We start from the raw sequence: 19,000 nt of genomic DNA on the forward strand, positions 1-19,000 counted from the left end.
TCCACGGCACCCCCCGCGTGGGGACGACTCAAACATTAGCATCCAGGGGCGAAGTGCTCAACCAGACCTGCTGTGTGTGCCCAGCGCAGTTGTATTTGGTAACAAAACAGGACCAGGTGCCAATACGTGTTACAACACGGATGATCCGTGAACACGTGATGCTGAGGAAACGAGGCCCGTCACACAAGGAGGCCACTCGGTGGCTTCATTTATATAAAATGTCAAAAAAAAAAAAAAAAAAGAGAGAGAGAGAGAGAGGCAACTATTTAGAGACCAAAAGTAGATTCACCCTGAATTGCCAGGGGCTGGGTCAGGCTGGGGAGTGAGCGTAAAAGGTGAGCGGTTGCTTTTCAGGGTGACGACAGCGTCCCAAAATGAGATGGTGGGGCTGGTGGGACAGTTCTGCGAACACACTAACATTCACTGATGTGGACACCTGGAACAGGTGAGTTTTCCGACGTGCAAGCTGTGTCTCGGGAAAGCCATTTTTAAAGGCGACCTTAAGCGGGGGCTCCGGAGCCTGCCCGCTGGGCGCAGCCCCCCTCGCATAAGCACGGCACACCTGTGCGCCCCTCCCGTCGCATGACAGCCTACGGGGTGGCGGCAAAAAACAGAAGAGCAAAACACACAAAACCAAAGTCGTGAAACCCACATATTTCCTGAGATCATCAAGAGCTTCTGGAGAGAGCGCCGAGCTCTGCGGAGTCCTCAGGTCCCAGCTTCCTTCCTCACCGACGATTTTCTTTCCTTCTCGGCTGCCGTGTGGATTGTGTGTTTTGTGGGAGGAGAGAAATAAGCGAGAGCCCAGGGTCCCGGGGGGCTCAGCGGTTGAGCATCTGGCTTCGGCCCAGGGCGTGACCTCGGGGTCCCGGGATCGAGTCCCCATCGTGCTCCCTGCAGGGAGGCTGCTTCTCCCTCGGCCTGGGTCTCTGCCTCTCTCTGTGTGTCTCATGGATACATAAATAAAGTCTTTAAAAAAAAAAAAAAAGGAAGTTAGAGCCCAAATCGTGCCATTGGTCGACAGGAGGGAGGGAACCAATGAGGCCTGGCCTCCTCCCGAGTCAGGGCCCGGCCCCGGAAGGCCATGCATCTCCATGTGCTGCGCTGTCACTGAGACGGAACAGAAGAAAAGGTGGCAAATTGGTGCTTCCAGAGGCAGGTGGCCCCGATCACAGACACGGCGCAGCGCTCAGTGGTGACTACGCTCGCTAGGGGCTCCTCCGGCCCCGTGAGTCCGAGCTGGTCCTCGCCCCCGCATCCCCGGGCTCACATGCTCACGGAAGCACACACGCGCACCCATGTCCACATACCAGCACACACACACACCCATGCCCACACCAGCACACACGCACGCCCACGCACACACCAGCACACACGTGCACCCATGTCCACACACCAGCACACACACACCCATGCACACTAGCACATGAGTGTGCACAGCAACACACCAGCATATATGCATTCCATGTACACTAGCACACAAGTGTGCAAGGAGCATACCAACACCCATGTGCACATGCACACATACTAATGTGCACATACCCCCCCACAAACCCATGCACACATACCAACACATGAGTGCATAGGAACACACCAGTACACACGGATGCCCATGCACACATTAGCACACAAGTGTGCGAAGAACACACCAGCACACAGGCATACCAGCACACACGCACACCCACACACCAGCACCCACATGCCCATGCACACACACGCCAGTGTGCACACACTAGCCCACTGCACACTTGATTTCCCTGCTGGTGGCCGGTGGCCGCGGGTGGGACTTTGTAGCCCATCAGGGAACAGAGACAGACGACCGCCGTGGGGTTAACGGGCCAGGCCCCTCCCCTCGCTGCTGAGGCGGGACCACGCGAACCGGCTGCCTCCCACCCGGGACTCACGAGCCCTGCCACAGGGCACATTGCTGGGCCAACGCGAAGGGAGGCCGCAGCCCTCTGCATCAGGCCGCGCCTGGAGCCGTCGGAGCTCGTCAGGAGCCCATCTTCAGGTCCCAAAACAGAAAATGGTCCACATGGAGGGAAGCTTGTATAAAGGGCCCCACACGAGAGCGGAATCATACACCAAGTTCTGTCCAGTGAGGAGCGTGGGCTCCGGAGCCCGGAGACCTGGATTCAGAGGTTAACCCCAGCTTTGCCGACCGTGCGGCGTGGCTCTCCTCAGGCAAGCCCCCGTTACTCGCCCCGCTTCTCTCCCTCGACCCTAACAGTGTCAGGGAAGTACCCAGTTGTGGACTCGCCGAGATAAGTGACTAAATTGGGTACAACTCGTGCAGTCTCCAGGACAACTCCTATCACACTGAGGTGCCCAGCGCACATCCCTCCGCGTCCTTTGCAACAACGTGCAGCTGGCTGGAGAATGAAACCCTAAAGGAACAAGGGGTCTGTCCCCACAGGAGAGCCGCTGTGGGGTCCCGTCTGCTCCCACGTCCCCGGGGGCCCTCCGTCCCCAGCCTCTCACGACACAGGACTCAAGTCCCCACGGACAGGGACACAGGAGAGACCGGAGCAGGCAGGAGGCCAGGCTGGGCGTCCGCGGCGGCGGGTCCGGCCAGGGAACAGCCAGGCTGCATTTAGAAAAAAGTGGCAGACATAGTAGAAAACGGGGAAAAAAAACGTTTCATTTTATTTTAGATTTTATATTTTCAAAATGTGCCAAGGAAATGAAAGAAGAAAAGAGAGAAGAGGAAAAGGTTCACACTGAGAAATAATTAGATGGGGGCGCCTGGGTGGCTCCGTCAGTTGAGCATCCGACTCTTGATTTCAGCTCAGGTCGTGATCTCAGGGTCGTGAGGTCGAGCCCTGCGTCGGGTTCCATGCTGGGCGTGCGGCCTGCTTAGGGTCCTCCCTCTCCCTCCGTCCCTACCCTCCACCCTCTCTAAAAAAGAAAGAAAGAAAGAAACGAGGAAAGAAGGAAGGAAGGAAAAAGAGAGAGGGAAAGAAAGAAAGAAAGAAAGAAAGAAAGAAAGAAAGAAAGAAAGAAAGAAAGAAAGAAAGAAAGAAAGAAAGAAAGAATTAGAGAATTGGATGAAATAAACGTTATGGCATAGAGAAGGCCGAGGTCTTGAGGGGACATCAGAAAACAGACCAGACGGTGACGTCCGAGGGCGCTGCTCTGGCGGCCTCGGAGCTGAGCGGCCGTGGGAGGAGCAGGTGCGGAGCCGGCGAGGGCAGAAGGGGCAGCGGTGGGGAGACCCCGGGAGAACAGGGGCCGGGCAGAGCCCGGGTCCGTGAGCTCGCCGTGCCTGGGGCCGGGGCCGCGAAGGCAGGTCGCGCAGCCTCGCAGGCGGTGGAGCCCGGGCTGGAACCCCTCTGCCCCCCAGGGCTGTGCAGCGCGTGCTGGAAAGGGAAACGCGTCTGTCCACCCTGCTTCCCCCGTGAACAGAGGCCGCTGTGGGGAACGGCGCACGCCCAGGCCGCACGCCCAGCACGGCCTGGGCTCGTTCACTCACTCATTCATTCATTCATTCATTCATTCATTCATTCAGATGTACCTGGACACTTCTCTGGGAGTCACTTAGCTGGACAGGGTGGGACAGGGTGACCAGGCTACTCGCCCTGTGCCCAGAGCTTACCTGGGGAAGGCGGAGTCAGGCTGCCACGTGGAAATCCGGGCACTACCGCACTAGGTCATGGCTGTGGGCAACTATGCAAACCTGTCTCCACCGAGGACGGGGACGGTAGGGACCCCTTGGGACTATGCGAGGGGTAGAAGAGATCGGGTCCGGGAAGGGCTCCCAGCAGGGGCAGGCAGGTCGAGAGTGTCACCAACGCACCTGTCATCCTCGTGGACGTGTGACGGTGAAGACGGGGAAGCTTCCCCGGTATCTCTCCTCTGACCTCTGACCTATGTCCCTGCTTCTCACTTGCGCTCCCCCAGGCCCGGGGCTTCGTCACCTATTTATACCGCGTGGCCTTACGCCCAGGGCGCTCGCTCAGCAGCCGCGTCCTCAGTGAATCGAGGCCCCACAGAGACAGGTGGACACACACACCGTGAAGCTCCGGTGCGTGGAGCTGAGCCAGCGCCGCCCCACGGGGACCTCGGCATCACCCCCCGGCGTCCTCTGAGCCCTGGCCCTGACCTCTGTGCTAGGAGAGGGCAGGCGTCAGCAGCCTGGTTAGATCTCCACTCCGTTTCCATCTGGAAGCATGTCCTCCGTTCTGCTGATTTATGTCGCCCAGCTCTGTCAAGTCGCCCATGACCTTGGTCGCAGGGACTCAATCTCTCAAAGGCTGACTTGGATTTATCGTGAGAAACGTCCCTGCCTAGGAATTGCCTTACCGCCCTGCGCAGGAAGGTCAACGGCCCCACGTCCCCGTCCCACGCCGGCGCCTCTGTGCCACGGGCCGAGCCAGCGGGGTCCTCTGAACCCCAGCATCCCGGGGTGCAGAGCGTGAGTGGCACCAGCCCCCCTCGCTACTGAGAAACCTCGGGTCCCTCCAGGGGCGTCATCACCTGCCACAGGAGGCCAGAGGGTGACCAGGAGTAACCCGGGTGAGCCTCCTGGCGGGACCCCACGAGCACCTGCTGCCAGAGGATGCGGGGGCCCCTTCCCGGGGTACAGACCTCCCCGGAGCCGAGACCTCGTGTCCCTGGATCTCTAAGCCAGACGGACAGGAGCAGGGGCCGCCGGCGGGCATCTGGAGCTGGATGCGCTGGGACGCTCACATCTTCTCCATTTTCTCTGCAAATACCGCAGACGATGGCGAATCCCTGCAGCAGCCGTGCTCCTGCCCCCTCCTCCCGCGGCCGTCGGGGCCGCCCTCGCCTCAGAGCAGAGCTGAGCGCCCCGTTACCACCACCGGGACTGGGACGTGGGGTGGCTCCAATGCCGGCCAGCACCCCGTGAGCCTGGGCCCCGGGCACCCCCGACCGTCTGTCACGCGGTGGTGCAGCTGCGGGATGGAGGGAGGCGGCCAGCCAGGGAGCAGGTGCGGGTTCTGTGGTTCCAGCTCCGAGCGCGCGGGGCAGGGCCGCCCCGGAGATGCTAATGAGGAGGACCATGGGGAGGACTATGGGGAGGATCACGGGAAGGATCACAGGGAGCATCATGGGGAGCATCACAGGGAGGACTATGGGGAGCATCACGGGGAGGATCACGGGGAGGACTATGAGGAGGCTTATAGGGAGCATCACGGAGAGGATCACAGGGAGGACTACGGGGAGGATCACAGGGACGACTATGGGGATCATCATGGGGAGGACTACAGGGATCATCACAGGGAGGACTATGGGGAGGAACACAGGGAGCATCACAGAGATCATCACAGGGGGGTCCAGAGGAGCCGGTGGCCAGGATGTGGGAGTCCCTCCCTGAGTCCCGCTCCAGGGCGGGCAAGGCCGGCATCACCCCAGCGCTGCGGCCCCACATGGGCTCTAACATCCGGCTCCCTCCACTGGGCTCTTCCAGGGTTCGATTCCGCCTCCTGGATTTTTGCAGACTCGGTGCGTGTCCTTCCCTCCTGTCCCAACAGTGGCCGCGCCCCCTCTCGCGGGACCCTCGTGCAGCACCCGCACCTGGGGTGGAGGCCACGGAGGGAGATGCAGGCTTCCCGGAACCTGGGTACCCCCTCTGTGCCGCCCCAGGCGGGCACGTGACCCACCGGCACAGGCACCTGCAGCTGGTACACACAGGGGTCCCGAAAACGGCTCTTCTTCCTCACACCGGGTTTGGCCCCCATGCCCGGGGCTGCTGGGGGGTGTCTGACTGCCAGTGCCCCCTGCTCCCGGCCTCCCAGCCCTGCTTGTCCCCCCGCGACGCCAGCCTGGCCTTCGGGGCAACCTCAGAGTACACCTTCCCAGGCAGCGGCCCCACGACCTCCTCCCCCCACGGCCCGGGTCGCGGCAAGGGCCCGGCGCCCTGGTCCACACAGAATCCTGTCCGAGCAACCTGCAAACGTGATTTTTCCCGACCGGGCCCCGCTGTCAACCCTCCCCACGCTCTAGCTCACCCACTTGTTCATGTTTTTAATGCAACAGATGTAGGCCCAGTTACGCTTTATAAGATCCGAGTAACCGCTGGGGCCCGAGCCACCCGGTGGCAGCCATGGGAGGGTGAGAAGCCGGACCCGGGGCGCCAGTCGCAGCCCCCGCTGTGTTGTTTCCAGGGGTTTCCAGGGGTGGCCAGTGGCCCGCAGAGACTCACCTTAGAGCGTCTGAAGGCCCCGCGCACAGGGGGGGCTTGAACGAGTGGATGAGAACGGGGTGCACGGCGCTTTCAATGATTAATAATTGAGTGGCCCTCAAGTACTAGGAAAAACTCTTGTTCTCTTGAGTAACCTAATTCCTACTGTTTACTTACTTAGCAAACCTTTAAATATTTTAAATTTCAATAAAAGTAATGAGCACACACGTTTAACATAGAAAATAGTAGAAGGGAGAATGGGGGAGAGGGGAAGGGGAGGGCGGAGGGGAAAGAGAGACCCCGGCCCTGGCCCGCCCCCCTGCTCTGGCTCTGGCGGCAGCTCCCCCCAGCACCCCACACCTCCAGAACGGTAGTGCGGCCCCCGCGCAGGTGAAGCCGCGACGGCCCGCGCACAGCCCTGTCTGACCTCGGCGGTGGCCGGTGGCCTGTGGCTTCCCCGCGCCACGGAGGGCGGCATCCTCGTGCCCCCGCTGCTCCCTCGCCGCCGCCTCCGACGCTGACAGCGACGCTTCACCTTGTTAAGGTTGGTACCGCCACCTTCTATTTTTACTCATAATTGAGTCTCCTGTGCTTTGTCTACAGTCTAGAAAGTTGAAAACCAATTAACCTGAATTAGTTAGCATAGCTCATCGCTGTACCGGATAAGCCCCACGTAAAACGGGGTAATCACCATCTTTGTTTCCTGGGTCCGTGCAAGTGGAGGTAGACGGTCCATGAACAGACCCTGGGGCCCCAGGTGGCTCTCGGGGCCGCTGCCATCCTGACCATGTGACCTGCTCAGCCCTCCCGGTCCAGCCGGGGGGCCGGGGGGATGCGGAGGGGCCCGTGCAGGTGCGCTCACTCCCCTGGTCACCTGGACGCCCCGAGCGGCCGGCGCTGGGGGGCTGCTGTGGTGGGCAGCTCCGCCCGGGCCCCCCGGCTCTCTGGCATCAGACCCCCATACCGTGGACCCTATGGCTTCCTCGTTCTTGGTGTGCTCCCCATTCCCCACCCCCAGTACCTCCAGAAGAAAGGACTTAGCTTAGTCAACGCTGGTCGACAGCTGGCTGCACGAGGTGACCGGTGGCGCGGGCAGGGTGGGCACAGGGGGCCCCGGCCCGGGCAGGGGGATGGCGCTCTCTGCACTCCCGCACTTACCTCCTGCACTAGTGTTTTCCCCGATTGGAAAGGTAAGGAAGGGGCCTTGGGACCCCGCTGAACCTACAAATGCCTGGTGGGGGGGCTCTGGTTCCTGAGAGTCTGACGACCGCATCGCCGCTGCCCGCCAGGACACTGGCGCACTCTGCTTTTCAAGACCGAGTGCTTAATTTTAACGTCTTTGTAGCCGAATCTTTTTTTGTTTGTTTGTTTCATTAAATAATTCTTCAGTGTCTCTGCACCTGGTGTCGTGTGTCTCTCGGCAGAGACAGCGCCGGGTTCCACCTGCACGGGCCTCCTCCCGCCCCGCCGCCCGCGTTCCCGCTTCCCCTTTGGAGATTTCCGCTCACTGGACATCGATTCTCTGTGTTGATGCAGTTCTTTCACTTTTCTTTTATAGTGTCTCTCATTTGCTCTACTTTCTAGAAATTTTCCCCAACTTTATCCTTTTTTATTGACTTTTCTTTTTAATTTCGGCAAGCACACGTCAGGTTTCCAGGAGCCGTCTGGAGGCACAAGTGTTCCCTTCTACAGCGCACCGTTCACGTCTCGTGACTGTGTCGTACCCAGACCTCTTGAGGTACTTACTGGGGTTTTTAAGTCTTTTCCTAAATTGTCTGTGTTTCTTCATATGTCATTTGTGTCCTGCTTATTTATTTTGGGTTTTCTTAGACGCTTCCATTTAAGAGCGAGACTCAATAGCCCAGAGGTCTGTGGGCTGTCAATGGGCAAATGCTGCGTTAGGGGGTGAGCGGAGGCCCAATCACACAGCCGCCCGGGACCCCCCAGGGCAGCCGGGTCAGGAGCGGCGCCCAGCCCGGCCCCCACAGCACCCACACCCGCAGGCTCCGCCCGGCAGCGCACCCCCTCCACCCGCACCCTCACTGCGCTGTTGAAACTCCTCATCTGACTTCCACTCGCTCCACTTCGTTGTTGTGAAGAGACCGAAGTGGGAGGAGCAAGATCCGAGGCGGGTCAGGCCCCCGGACCCTGCAGGCCTGCCTGTGTCCCGGGACCGGATTGGCCGAGCCACGCCGGCAGGGCCGAGGGGGGTCGGTCCAGGCGAAGGCACGGGGTGGGGGACTCAGGGCAGAGACTGCTCAAGGCCGGGGCACGTGGCCCAGGGAGGCGGGGAGGGACTGCGCAACGCGAGCGCTGCCTCTGTAGCCGGCCCCGCCAGTACTGGGGCTTGTCCCTGCTTCCCGATGGAGAAACCTGGGGGGCTGCATCCGTTGTGCAAGAACCCGTATGTGGGGGAAGGTCTCGGCCCCTCGGCCCCTCCCCGCTCCGCAGGAGGGCCGGTGGTGTTTCCGCACCAGGCAGGTGAGGCCTACGGGACGGTGAGCCTGACTCAGGACACTGTCGTGCCCGCGGTGGCCCGTGCTGCATAGCGTGCTGCCCGGGGACATTTCCACCCCTGGGACACCGCCGCTGCCCTTCGCTCCCCTGACACGGGGGTGCCGGCCCCCGGTGCAGGCCTCGGCCCCGAGAGGCACGAACGCCTTTTGGTTTCTGTTGGTTGAGGGTCAGATGATTTGAGCTCCTCCAACGATAAACCAAGCCCCGTGTGGCACATGCAGAGTTTGCCCCGCTGAGTGCAAGTCCGCAGAGGGCACCGTGCGGCCGCAACGGGCGGGAGCCGGCGCACCGAGGGCTCTCACACGGCGGTCAGCGGTGCAACCAGGACCTGACCATGTGTCTGTCTGGATCCAGGTCACGGCTCTTCTAAGCACCTGGAGCTGTCCCCAAGTACCAGTCGCCGCAGCTCGCATCTATGACGCCCGTACCGTGTGGGTACGACATAGCCACACGCCGACCATGTGCCTGCCGCGTAAGGATCATGCTGTCATCACACACCTGCCGCACAACGTCCACGCCACTTCCGTGCAACGACCATGTGAGGACCACGCGAGGACCACGTGCCCACGTGCCCACCACTCTCCTGTGGTGCAGCTAGCACGCAGCCACCCCCAAGCTGCCGCCGTGTCACTACCCTTCTACCCTCACAGCGTCGGCTGCGGCAGCGGAGGAGCCTGCTGCGGACGGAGCGCCACCGAGAGCATGGACGGCGTCCAGGCCTGCGTGCCACCCGCTGCCCAGGACACGTGTCTTGCAAACCAGTAGGAGCTGCTGTGACGTGTCCCAGGGCATGGCAATCGGAGGCGATGCCCTAGAGGCTTGGAAGCTCCTCATTAGAGCCCTGAGGATGCTCCTGCCCACGGTCCTCCGGCATCTGCGTCACTCCGCGAGAGGAGGCCGTCACAGCACCGGGACTGGACGCCTGAAGATGCTTCAGATGCTCGAGATGCGACGATCTGCTGGCAGGCCCAGCCACGCGTGTCTCACGTGCGGACAGACGCGCCCGCAGAGAGCCTCCGCTGCTGTGCTGCCGGCATACGCTCTGCTCGAAGCCCTTGGCTGATGGGACTTTGCCAGGGCCTCATCTATTTTGACAAATGCTTCCTTATCACGTCTCTGATTCGGCATGAAAGTCCTACGGTTCCCTTCAGGGGGAGTTGAACAGTTCTTCAGCGAAGATTTATGGAGTCCTCGCCACATCCCTGCCACGCTCGGAGAGCAGAGACAGCGAGGCCGCCTCTCCAGACCAGGACGGCGAGGCGGAGGCGCCTTGGCCGAGCCGCGAGAGCGACACGCACACACAAGCACGCACAAAGGGGAGCGGGAGACCCCAACGGGGCCGGGCTTTGCATCCGGGCCGACAGCCTGGCTGTGCGATTTGCCGCGGTCCTGCAGGGTGTCCTTGCAGAGGGACACTGATGACGGAGAGGGCGCCATCCCCGTGCGTTACGTCTTACAGCCAGGGTGAACCTATGACTGCATCAAAATAATAAAGGGGGGGGGCAGACTTCCCTGCCTTCCCAGGGATCCAGGCCCCCTCGGCCTGGCGGGGCCTGCAGGTGGGTGCACGAGGAGCCCCCGGGGCACCGGGTGGCCCCAGCTCCTTGCCCCCAGCACCAGGTCGGAGGCACCCCCGCCCGGGAACGCCCTCCACAAAGTGTCGTGTGTCTCAGCTGCTCCGCATCTAACCACTCAGGTGAACGACCCCCCTCATTTTTACCACCTGGTCTCTTAAAGGAGCTTCCAAACGTTTCAACCATCTCGCAAATCAAATCGTGGGCAGAGCAGGCTTCCCCACGGTGACCCTCCTTGCTTAATTAAACCACATCTAACAAGTGACAGAGACAGGCCGAGTGTGCCGCTTCCCAGAACACTGTGCCAGGGAGTCCTGTCGCCGGCGCGCGCTCTCCCCAAGCACACTTGCCGCCGCGGCGCCTCGGCTGCGTCCTGGCGGCTGTCATGGGCACGAGGCCTACCCAAGGACACCCCGGTAATCAGGAGGGAAGGCGGCAACTGGTAGGCTGAGGCAGCGTGCTTTCTAATTATCTGCAGATCTCAATTGCAGAAATGATAGTTGTGTTCCGTCAAAGTTAAGGGATGATTAATAATTTCTCTGTGTACTTGGCAGAGTGGTGCTCAAGATTATGATGATAATGATGCCTTGTCTTTATACACTTTCTTTCCTCCAAAGAGTTCAAAATCTTCCAGAGATTGCTTCAATTTATCTTTCAGCATTGCTGCGAGAAGAAAAGAGTAACACCAGTGGGTCAAATTAATGCACGCCAGCGGGTAGGGGCTAAGACGGGATCAGAGACGGGAAATCATTCATTAAAAGTCCAGCACGTTCCTCGATGGTCAAGCCAGGCAGAGAGTCTAATTGCCCCTTAAAGATGGTATTTGTCAGCGTGATAAACTCTCACGGCCGTTGCAGACTTGGTGTGACTTCAACCAGGGAAATCTTAGTGCTGCTCACATCACAGCCCGGGGTGGGCCGGGCACCCGCCACAGGCGCATCCTCTGCACACGGTGACTCGGGGACCCGGGGCTTCTCCAGCCTGCGGCTCAACCGGAACGGCCACAGAGGCCATGCTGGCCCTCGGCGCTCAGCTAGCTGCAGGGAGGCCGGACGGACAGCCCAGGGCCTGCACGGGGAGCACGGACAGTCAGCCCGAGGACAGTATGGGGAGCATGGGCAGACAGCCCGGGGCCCCCACAGGGAGCATGGACAGATAGCCTGGGGCCCTCACGGGGAGTATGGACGGACAGCCCGAGGACAGCACGGGGAGCATGACGGTCAGCCCTAGGACAGCACAGGGAGCACAGACAGTCAGCCTGAGGACCACACCGGAGGGGTCCAGGCAAGGGCTGCACGCAGTATGGCTCAGAGCTGCACGCACGTGGGGTCAGTCGTGTGGCCACAGCCCACAGCAAGGGGGGCTCCAAGTGCAGAGGACGCCTGAGCACGGCCGAGCCTCTGAACCTAGAACCACGCTCCACTGTCCTCTCCGTGTTTGCGCTCTACCCGCCCTCTTCACAGGGACGGCGGAGGAGAATAAAATAAAACTGTCCCATGCCAACCAACCCAGCACTCCAAGGATTAGGAGAAGCTACACCGGGCACCGCCCAGACTCTTGTTTTATCTTCCCTTCTCTCTGTCTTAAAAAAGGAAACCAATCACCTCTGGTGTCAGCCACGATGGAGCGGATGCACCACAAGCCACCTCCAGGGATTACAGCTAATGCTCTGGACAGAAGGCCACACGCCGGCATCCGAGGACCCTGACAAGGACCCTGACAAGCCCACAGCAGTGGGAAGACGGGAAAGGGCAGGTGAAACCGGACAAATGACCAGTGTGGTCCTGAGCTTCTGGGTTTTCCTCCATTTCCTATCAGGCTGGCTTCAGGCAGTCTGGGCCTCTGAACCACGCGGGAAGCAGGACAGAGAAGGCCGAAGGAACCCCGCTCTCTGGCCAGAGGACATGAAGAGGGGCCTCGGAGAGCCAGAGGGTGCTGGGGGCAGGTCGAGGGGATCCTCTTCCTTCATGTCCTCCCCTGGCTTTGCTGCAAAGCCACCGCCCACCACGAGGCTGCGGCCCCGGCCGGGCTGTAGGCTCCTCAAATGCCCAGGGAAAAGCAAAACAAAATAAAAAACACTTCTCTTGTGGAGAAGCAGGAAATCAGGCCTCTGAGTTCCAAAGAATTTAGGGAAATCCTGCTTATTCTTTCTTTTTTTCTCTTGCCACCTTGCCCCCAAAGCCAGCCCAGTTATACGAGATCACAATACAGTGCACGGAGGGGAGGACAAATCTAAAACTCGGGGAAGCCGGAACCATCCAGCCCGAGGACTGGGAAGTGCCACTGTGGTCCAGAGCACGTTGGGGACACCCTGAGGGAGGCAGTTCAAGAAGAAGAGCCACCAAGGACCCACGTGAGCCAACATGAGCTCCAGGCCTACTTCCCAGCCGTGCCGCGTGGAACAAATCCAAGGAATCACAGCAAAGGCTCGGAAGGCTGAGCTGACATTGAAACCACTTCCCGCAGATGGTGGGACAGGACTCACAGTCTGAACCTTATTCTCTACAATCTAAGCAAAGGTTCCTCAGCCTATGCACTGTCGATATTTTGGACTGAACAATTATCTGGGGGGAAGGTGGCTGTCCTGTGCACTGTAGGGGCTTTAACAGCATCCCTGGCCTCTACCCACCAGATGCCAGGAGCACTCCAGACATCACCAAATGTCCTCTGTGGGGCAAAATCCCACCCAACTGAGAACCACTAATTTAAACAGAACTAGAGGCACCTGAATGGTTAAGCATCCGACTCTTGATCTCAACTCAGGTATTGATCTCAGGGCCGTGAGTTCAAGCCCCAAGTTGGGCTCCATACTGGGTGTGGGGCCTACATAAATAAATAAGTGAGTAAATAAATAAAAAAAAACAACAACAGAATACCTCACAACATAAAATTCAATATATCCAGGATATAATTCAAAATTATTCAACGTACTAAAATCAGGAAAATACGACCAACTTTGGAGAGTAAAGACAATCAGCACATGCCAACTTTGAGAGGATCCAGCAGCAGTTATAGCCGTGGTCTATGAGAGCAAGGGGAACACTTGAGACAAAGGGGAAAACAGATGTCTCAGCAGAGAAGGAGACACTATGCAAAACAACAAAAAAAAAAAAAGAGAGGACGCTTTAGAACTGAAAAATAAGATCTTCGAAGTGAAAGTAAACATCACCAGGAAGATTCAACAGTAGAATGCAAATGGCAAAATGAGTCCGAGAGCCTGAATACAGATCCTCGTAAACTATTCCACCTGCAGAACGGAGAGGAAAGCAGACACGGGAAGAAAGGGCAGAGCCCCCAAAACCTGGGGGCACGATCAACCCCCCAACAAAGAAAACTCCAGAACACTTTATTGGCAAACGCGATCGAACATTCTACCAAATGGGCTCCACGAAACTGCTTCCTAAAAAAGAGAAGCAGGAACACCTGTCAACCCATTCCAAGAGGCCAGCATTATTCTGATGCCAACCCCAGACTGTGACGTTACAATAAAAGAGCAGACCAATATCCCTCGTGAGCACAGACATGAAAGTCCTCCAGAAAACTTTAGCAAATAAATTTTAGTAAAGATAACAAATCATAAGCAAGCAGCTTTATCCCAGGGTGTGAGGCTGGTCAGCATCTGAAAATCCATCAACGTGACTCCCCACATCGACACACCACAGAAGCGCTACATAATCACATCTATAGATACAGGAAAAGCATTCAACAAAATTCAATATCCAGTCATGATAAAAACTCTCAGATAAACAGGAAGAGAAGGGGACTTCTTCAATTTGATATATGGTATCTCTACTTAATGGCCAAAGACCAAATGACTCACTCCCTGGGATCAGGAACAAAGCAAGCACGTCACCTCCCAGCCCTTCTTTTCAACTGGGGTCCGTGGCCCCCAGAGAGATGGGGTAAGATACAGAAATAAAAGGCATACAGAATGGAAAGGGAGATATAAAACTGTCTCCATTTTGCATAGAATATGATTGTCCACCTGGAAAACCCCAAGTGTCCTACAAAAACAAAGAAAGCTCCAAGAACTAGTGAGTTAGGCACATGTAGTATTAGTGAAAAGATAAATACACAGATCAGAATAGAGAATCTGGTACCCTTGCACAAAAATGTTCAAATGACTTTTCAAAAAATTGCAAAAGCAACCCAAAGGATCACCTTTTCAACAAGTGGTGCTTGTTTATTGATATGCATATGTGACAAAAGAAGCCTCATTATACCTCTCGTAGCACAAGAAAATTAATTCAAGTGAGTCACAGGCATGACTGTAAGAGGTAGATCTGTAAAGGTTTTAAGTGAAAAATAGGAGAAAACCTTTTAGACTTTGGGTTAGGCTATTAGATTTTAGATATGACATCAGGAGCATGATCCATAAAAAAAAATAATAGATTAGACATCAGCACAATTAAAACTTTTTTGCTCTGTGGAAGACACTGTTAAGAGAATTTTTTAAAAAGCCACCAACTGGGAACAAATATTTGCAAATCAAACACCTGACAAAGGACTTACATCCAGAAGATATAAAGAACTCTCAAAACTCAAAAATAAGAAAACATACAACCCGATTTTTTTTTAATGGACAAAAATGTGAACAGATGCTTCACCAAAGAAGATTTATGGATGGAAAATACAGACATGAAAAGCCAGCCAACATCATTAGTCATCAGGGAAATGCAACGTAAAACCACAATTGGATAGCCTGTCCACCGACCACAGTGGCTGAATTTAAATGACAGATCGCACACACGCTGCCAAGGATGGAGGTCATCTGGGACTCGGATAACTCTGCTAGTGAGATGCACCATAGGAGAGCCACCTGAGGAAGCGGCTTGGCAGTTTCTCGCAAAGTTAAACATACATTTACCACACGGCCTAGAATCCTCCTTCACAGCAAGTGAGTAATGCGGGCTATGATTGCACAGAACCCGTATAAGATGCTTATAACAGATGTAGTCACACTCACCGAAATAAGGAAAAATCCAAATATCCATCGGTGGTGCTGTCCTTGTACACAGCGGAGTACCTCTCAGCACTGACAAGGGGTGGATGCAGCTCCGATGCATCACGCTAAGTGGAAGGCGCCCAACCAAGAGGCTACGGGCTGATGCCATTTATGTGACGTTCTGGAAGAGCATAGGGACGAAGGTCAGATGAGCAGTTGTTGGAGTGGAGTAGGAGAGACTGACTCCAGGGGGATGCATCAGGACGTCAGGAGGATGATGGACTCTGCAAGGTGATTGTATAGGAGCCACACAGCTATGCATTTGTCAAAAACCAGTGGACTGTGTGCTAAAAAAAAAAAAAAAAAAAAAAAAAAAAGTATATTCAAACATTAAAAACTAGATTTAAAAAAAAAAGAAAACAGGTTTTAAGAGGTCCACGTGTAAGCAACAATAAACTGCCTATGAAAACCCAAAGAGGAGCTCCTGTGCATGCACATGGTCACAGAAGGGCTCGTGCAGGGGAAACACTCCAGAAGCCATACAAATGCAGTAAGTGGAGGGAAGGTCTCTGTGAGGGGGACACTTCAGAAGACTTACAGAGTAAGAGGAGGGAAGGGGAGAAGCGTATAAGCGGTCAGGTCAGCTGGAGAGAGCCTAGTTTGTGGGTGGACGGGTAGTGAGGAGCCAGCGTGCCGGGTGGGGAGTGGCCCCATGGACACAGCGGGCGGGGGTGGGGGGTGAGGCTGGGTTTAGGCCAAGACGTGAAGGGCCCTGGAGCCCGACATCTCCCTTCGCTTGACCTCTGAACCTACCAAATTCTCTTGCTCTTTCTCCGTCCAGACTTAGGTGGAAGCTCGAGATGTGCTTCCCTTACTGTGACCGCAGAGTCTGTCTCCTCGCAGCTGAATGCCATCTGCAGAAAGTTTTAGTGGCAGTTACGACATAACAACAGGAAAATGACCCTTTACGAATACGTTACCCACCACACATGTAGCTCAAGTCTCCTGCCGTCAGGGAAGCAGAACTTCGGGAACCCAACCAAGGGCCTCCTGGGTCCCCAGGCATCCCTCCCCCACGTTGTGACTTAGCCACAACCACAACCCTCCACCAAGGACCAATATGAGAACCATCCGTCCTCGCCAAATACCTCTTTTTTGGGGAAACGGGTTCAGTAGATTGTCTGCCATGCTGCTCCAAGACCATTTCAGAAGAATGTGGTGCCAAGAACTAGAATTTAGTCCCGAGAGTAAGTTCACTTGTGCAAATGGATCGGTTTGTGTCTGTGCTTTTGTTTCTTTCCCTCTATTGTGTAGTCTGCTGAAAGATGAAGCCTCTTGTCTGAAAGGGAAAAGTAAGTCCATGTTGTTATCCCTCTGAACGAGCGGCCTTAGCCAGAGAGCACAGGCGAGAAAGCTGAACGCCAACCCCAGCCTGCTCGGACCCAGAAGGGAGGTCCCAGCCCAGGTACCTGCGCCATAGCAGGGGGACTGTCAGGGCGGAGCAGCGAGTGAGCGCCAGCTCTCAGCCCTCCAGGGAGCTGCCCAGCAGGGACGTGTGGTTCAGCCAGTTCCAACGAGTAGAAAGGTAATGGTCCGGACCAAGCAACGGCCTATGGCCTCAGAAGGCCCCGGAGCTGGCCGGCTGCCACCAGCCATGCAGGGGGCTTGCCCATGGGTTCCAGGTGGCCCTCCAGTCCTTTCGATCCTAAGGGTCTCATGCAGAGATATGGCGACCAAACCAAGCTTCTGTGACACAAGCAAGTGTAGTCCCCTGCTATTGAGCCACTTTATCAAATATCCTGAGCATGAAAGGGAGAGGCCATGCAGTTGTCATGGGGCTGGGGGCGGGGGTTGTGGAGGGGAACGGGCTGCAAAGGGAAGCTGTCCCCAGCACCCCTCAAACACCTGCCCTCCCAGGGTATGCCGAGACAACCACACCGTCTGCTGGGAATCTGGACCTCCTACCCTCTTCACAGCTTCTCGTGTCTGCTCGTGCCCCCAGTGCCCCCCGTGTGCGTGATCACTCACTTTACAAGCCGCCGCAAGTGCCCACGTGGGGCATAGGAATGAAAGGCGGACAGACAAGAGAGACATAGAAAAGAAAGACGCAGGGAGGGCCGTCGTAGGCCTCTCCATAAGCACAGAACTGGTAACGTACCAGGGAGACACCAGCACGTTTCTGCAAGATGTCACTCGAGTTAAGGCGTCCGTGGGAGTACGGCGCCTCCCACCAGCCTGGTAAAAGCACCCCTCACGTGGGGCTTCCTCGCCTCCAGCCGCCCCGCAGCAAGGTTTCAATGCTGCACCCGGTGCAGTGCTGCGGGTGAGCCCATTCCCGGCCTATGTGTACACGCGACACCAGACCACACGGCCTCGAACGACAGGGAAAATGCTGCCAACCCTCATGAATACGTCTTGCAATTCAGCCCACGTCTTGCCACACGTGGGTCTTACTTCGGGAAGCCTCAATGTTAGTTCTTAAAAGGCCGTCCCCCCCCGCTGTGTCACCCTTGCACCCACCCCGCCAGGCACCCGGAGGACGATGAACCGCCGCCCCCTCGGGGCACCTTCCTGGCCATCAGCGTGCCGGGGTGGGCGCTCGGACGTGACGAGTCTCAGGGACAAGCAGGCGGCCGGTCCCCTTGCCTACGACAGGCAACGGGAGTGACGGGCGAAGTGCTGCTTGTGCGGAGCCCGGGTCCTGCCTGGTGCCACTCCAAATGCGCCGCGAGCACAGGAGCTTAATTTATCGTCGTTGGCAGCTTCAGTGACCGCCGCGCAATCCGTGGCCAAGGTCAGCCGCCCCTCACTCTGCACTCTCCCGGGCGTGCTCCGTGCACTGAGGCTTCGCTCCTTGGCGGGTCCCAAGGCAGCAAATTAGAATCCCCTTTCCTGTATAACAAGAAAAAAAATGAGCTTATTACACAGAAGGAAACAGAAATAAATGAGAATTCTCCGTCTTCCTCACAGAAGGGGGGGGGAAGGAGCGAGGCTGTGGCCCACGCGTGAGAACAAGGCCCGCGGATCTAGTTCTCTGGTCCGAATCCGGAAAGGGGGCGCGAAGCCTTGGCGCTGGCGGCTGGGGCGAGGGTGCCGGCCGGCTGCCCTCCAGGGCTCCTGCTCGCGGGCACGTAAATCTGGCAGCTTATTGACCCCGCTCGTTGGCGTCTGGCGAAGCTTGGCGGTGATCGCGATGGCAACGGCCAGCGTGGGCCTCGGGCGGGAGGGGCCACAGGCTGCGGCTCTGCCCGGAACACGATCCTGGGGCATCTCGTCAACCGGGAGAGCAGGTGGGTGCGGGCGAGCCTGGAGACCGGTGGGCCTCCCTTCATCCCCACGCCCGCCGCCCTTCCACGACCCGCCGCCCCAGACCCACGCCGCGTTTCCCCTTTATTTCCACAAATCCACCCGCGGAGACCAACCCAGTTACCCGTGACTGGCAGAACAGCCCCCTGGCGAGTCCCGTTTTCCCAGGGTTCGGCGTGCACGCGCCCGAGAACCCCGTCGTTCGGCAGTCCGGGCCGCCGTCTGCCCGGGCGGGTCCCCGACTCTCCCGAGCAGGGGCCCTTCTGCCCCAAGGAGCAACGTTCCAAGGGAAGGGTTTTGGGAAACGGCAGACGGGCGTCGAGCGGAGCGTCTCCTGCTTACAGGGGGTCGGTCGGGCACGTTGGCCACCGGCTGCGGACACGTGGACACACGGTGTGAAGGGGGACGTTCCAAAGAGCTCGGTGGGCTGGGCGGCCGGGGCCCTGCAGCCCTGCGGCCCACCACACCTCCCTCGTGGGCTCGGGGGCCCGCGGGCTGCGCCCGTCTCTGGAG

General features: G+C 57.6%; 1 protein-coding gene and 1 long non-coding RNA gene across 3 annotated transcripts; both read right to left on the bottom strand.

Moving 5' to 3' along the window:
• Nucleotides 1–2,975: 2,975 nt before the first annotated feature.
• LOC119877126 lies at nucleotides 2,976–6,542 on the bottom strand. Its single transcript, XM_038560581.1, has 2 exons — nucleotides 4,588–6,542; nucleotides 2,976–4,476 (listed from the first exon to the last, which is right to left on the bottom strand). Exons 1-2 carry the CDS (start codon nucleotides 5,284–5,286, stop codon nucleotides 4,438–4,440), a joined length of 738 nt encoding a protein of 245 aa, XP_038416509.1. The 5' UTR covers nucleotides 5,287–6,542; the 3' UTR covers nucleotides 2,976–4,437.
• A 1,644-nt stretch (nucleotides 6,543–8,186) lies between these two features.
• On the bottom strand, nucleotides 8,187–18,068 carry LOC119869746. Of its 2 annotated transcripts, none has more exons than XR_005371776.1 (5): nucleotides 17,702–18,068; nucleotides 16,330–16,520; nucleotides 15,995–16,095; nucleotides 15,203–15,528; nucleotides 8,187–10,899 (listed from the first exon to the last, which is right to left on the bottom strand). It is a non-coding gene; the product is annotated as an uncharacterized LOC119869746 (long non-coding RNA). The 2 variants fall into 2 exon arrangements; XR_005371777.1 differs by lacking the exon at nucleotides 17,702–18,068 and adding an exon at nucleotides 16,651–17,249.
• Between the last annotated feature and the right edge of the window lie 932 nt (nucleotides 18,069–19,000).

This window comes from Canis lupus, chromosome 17, assembly GCF_011100685.1.
Source record: "Canis lupus familiaris isolate Mischka breed German Shepherd chromosome 17, alternate assembly UU_Cfam_GSD_1.0, whole genome shotgun sequence".
Taxonomy (NCBI): Eukaryota; Metazoa; Chordata; class Mammalia; order Carnivora; family Canidae; genus Canis; species Canis lupus.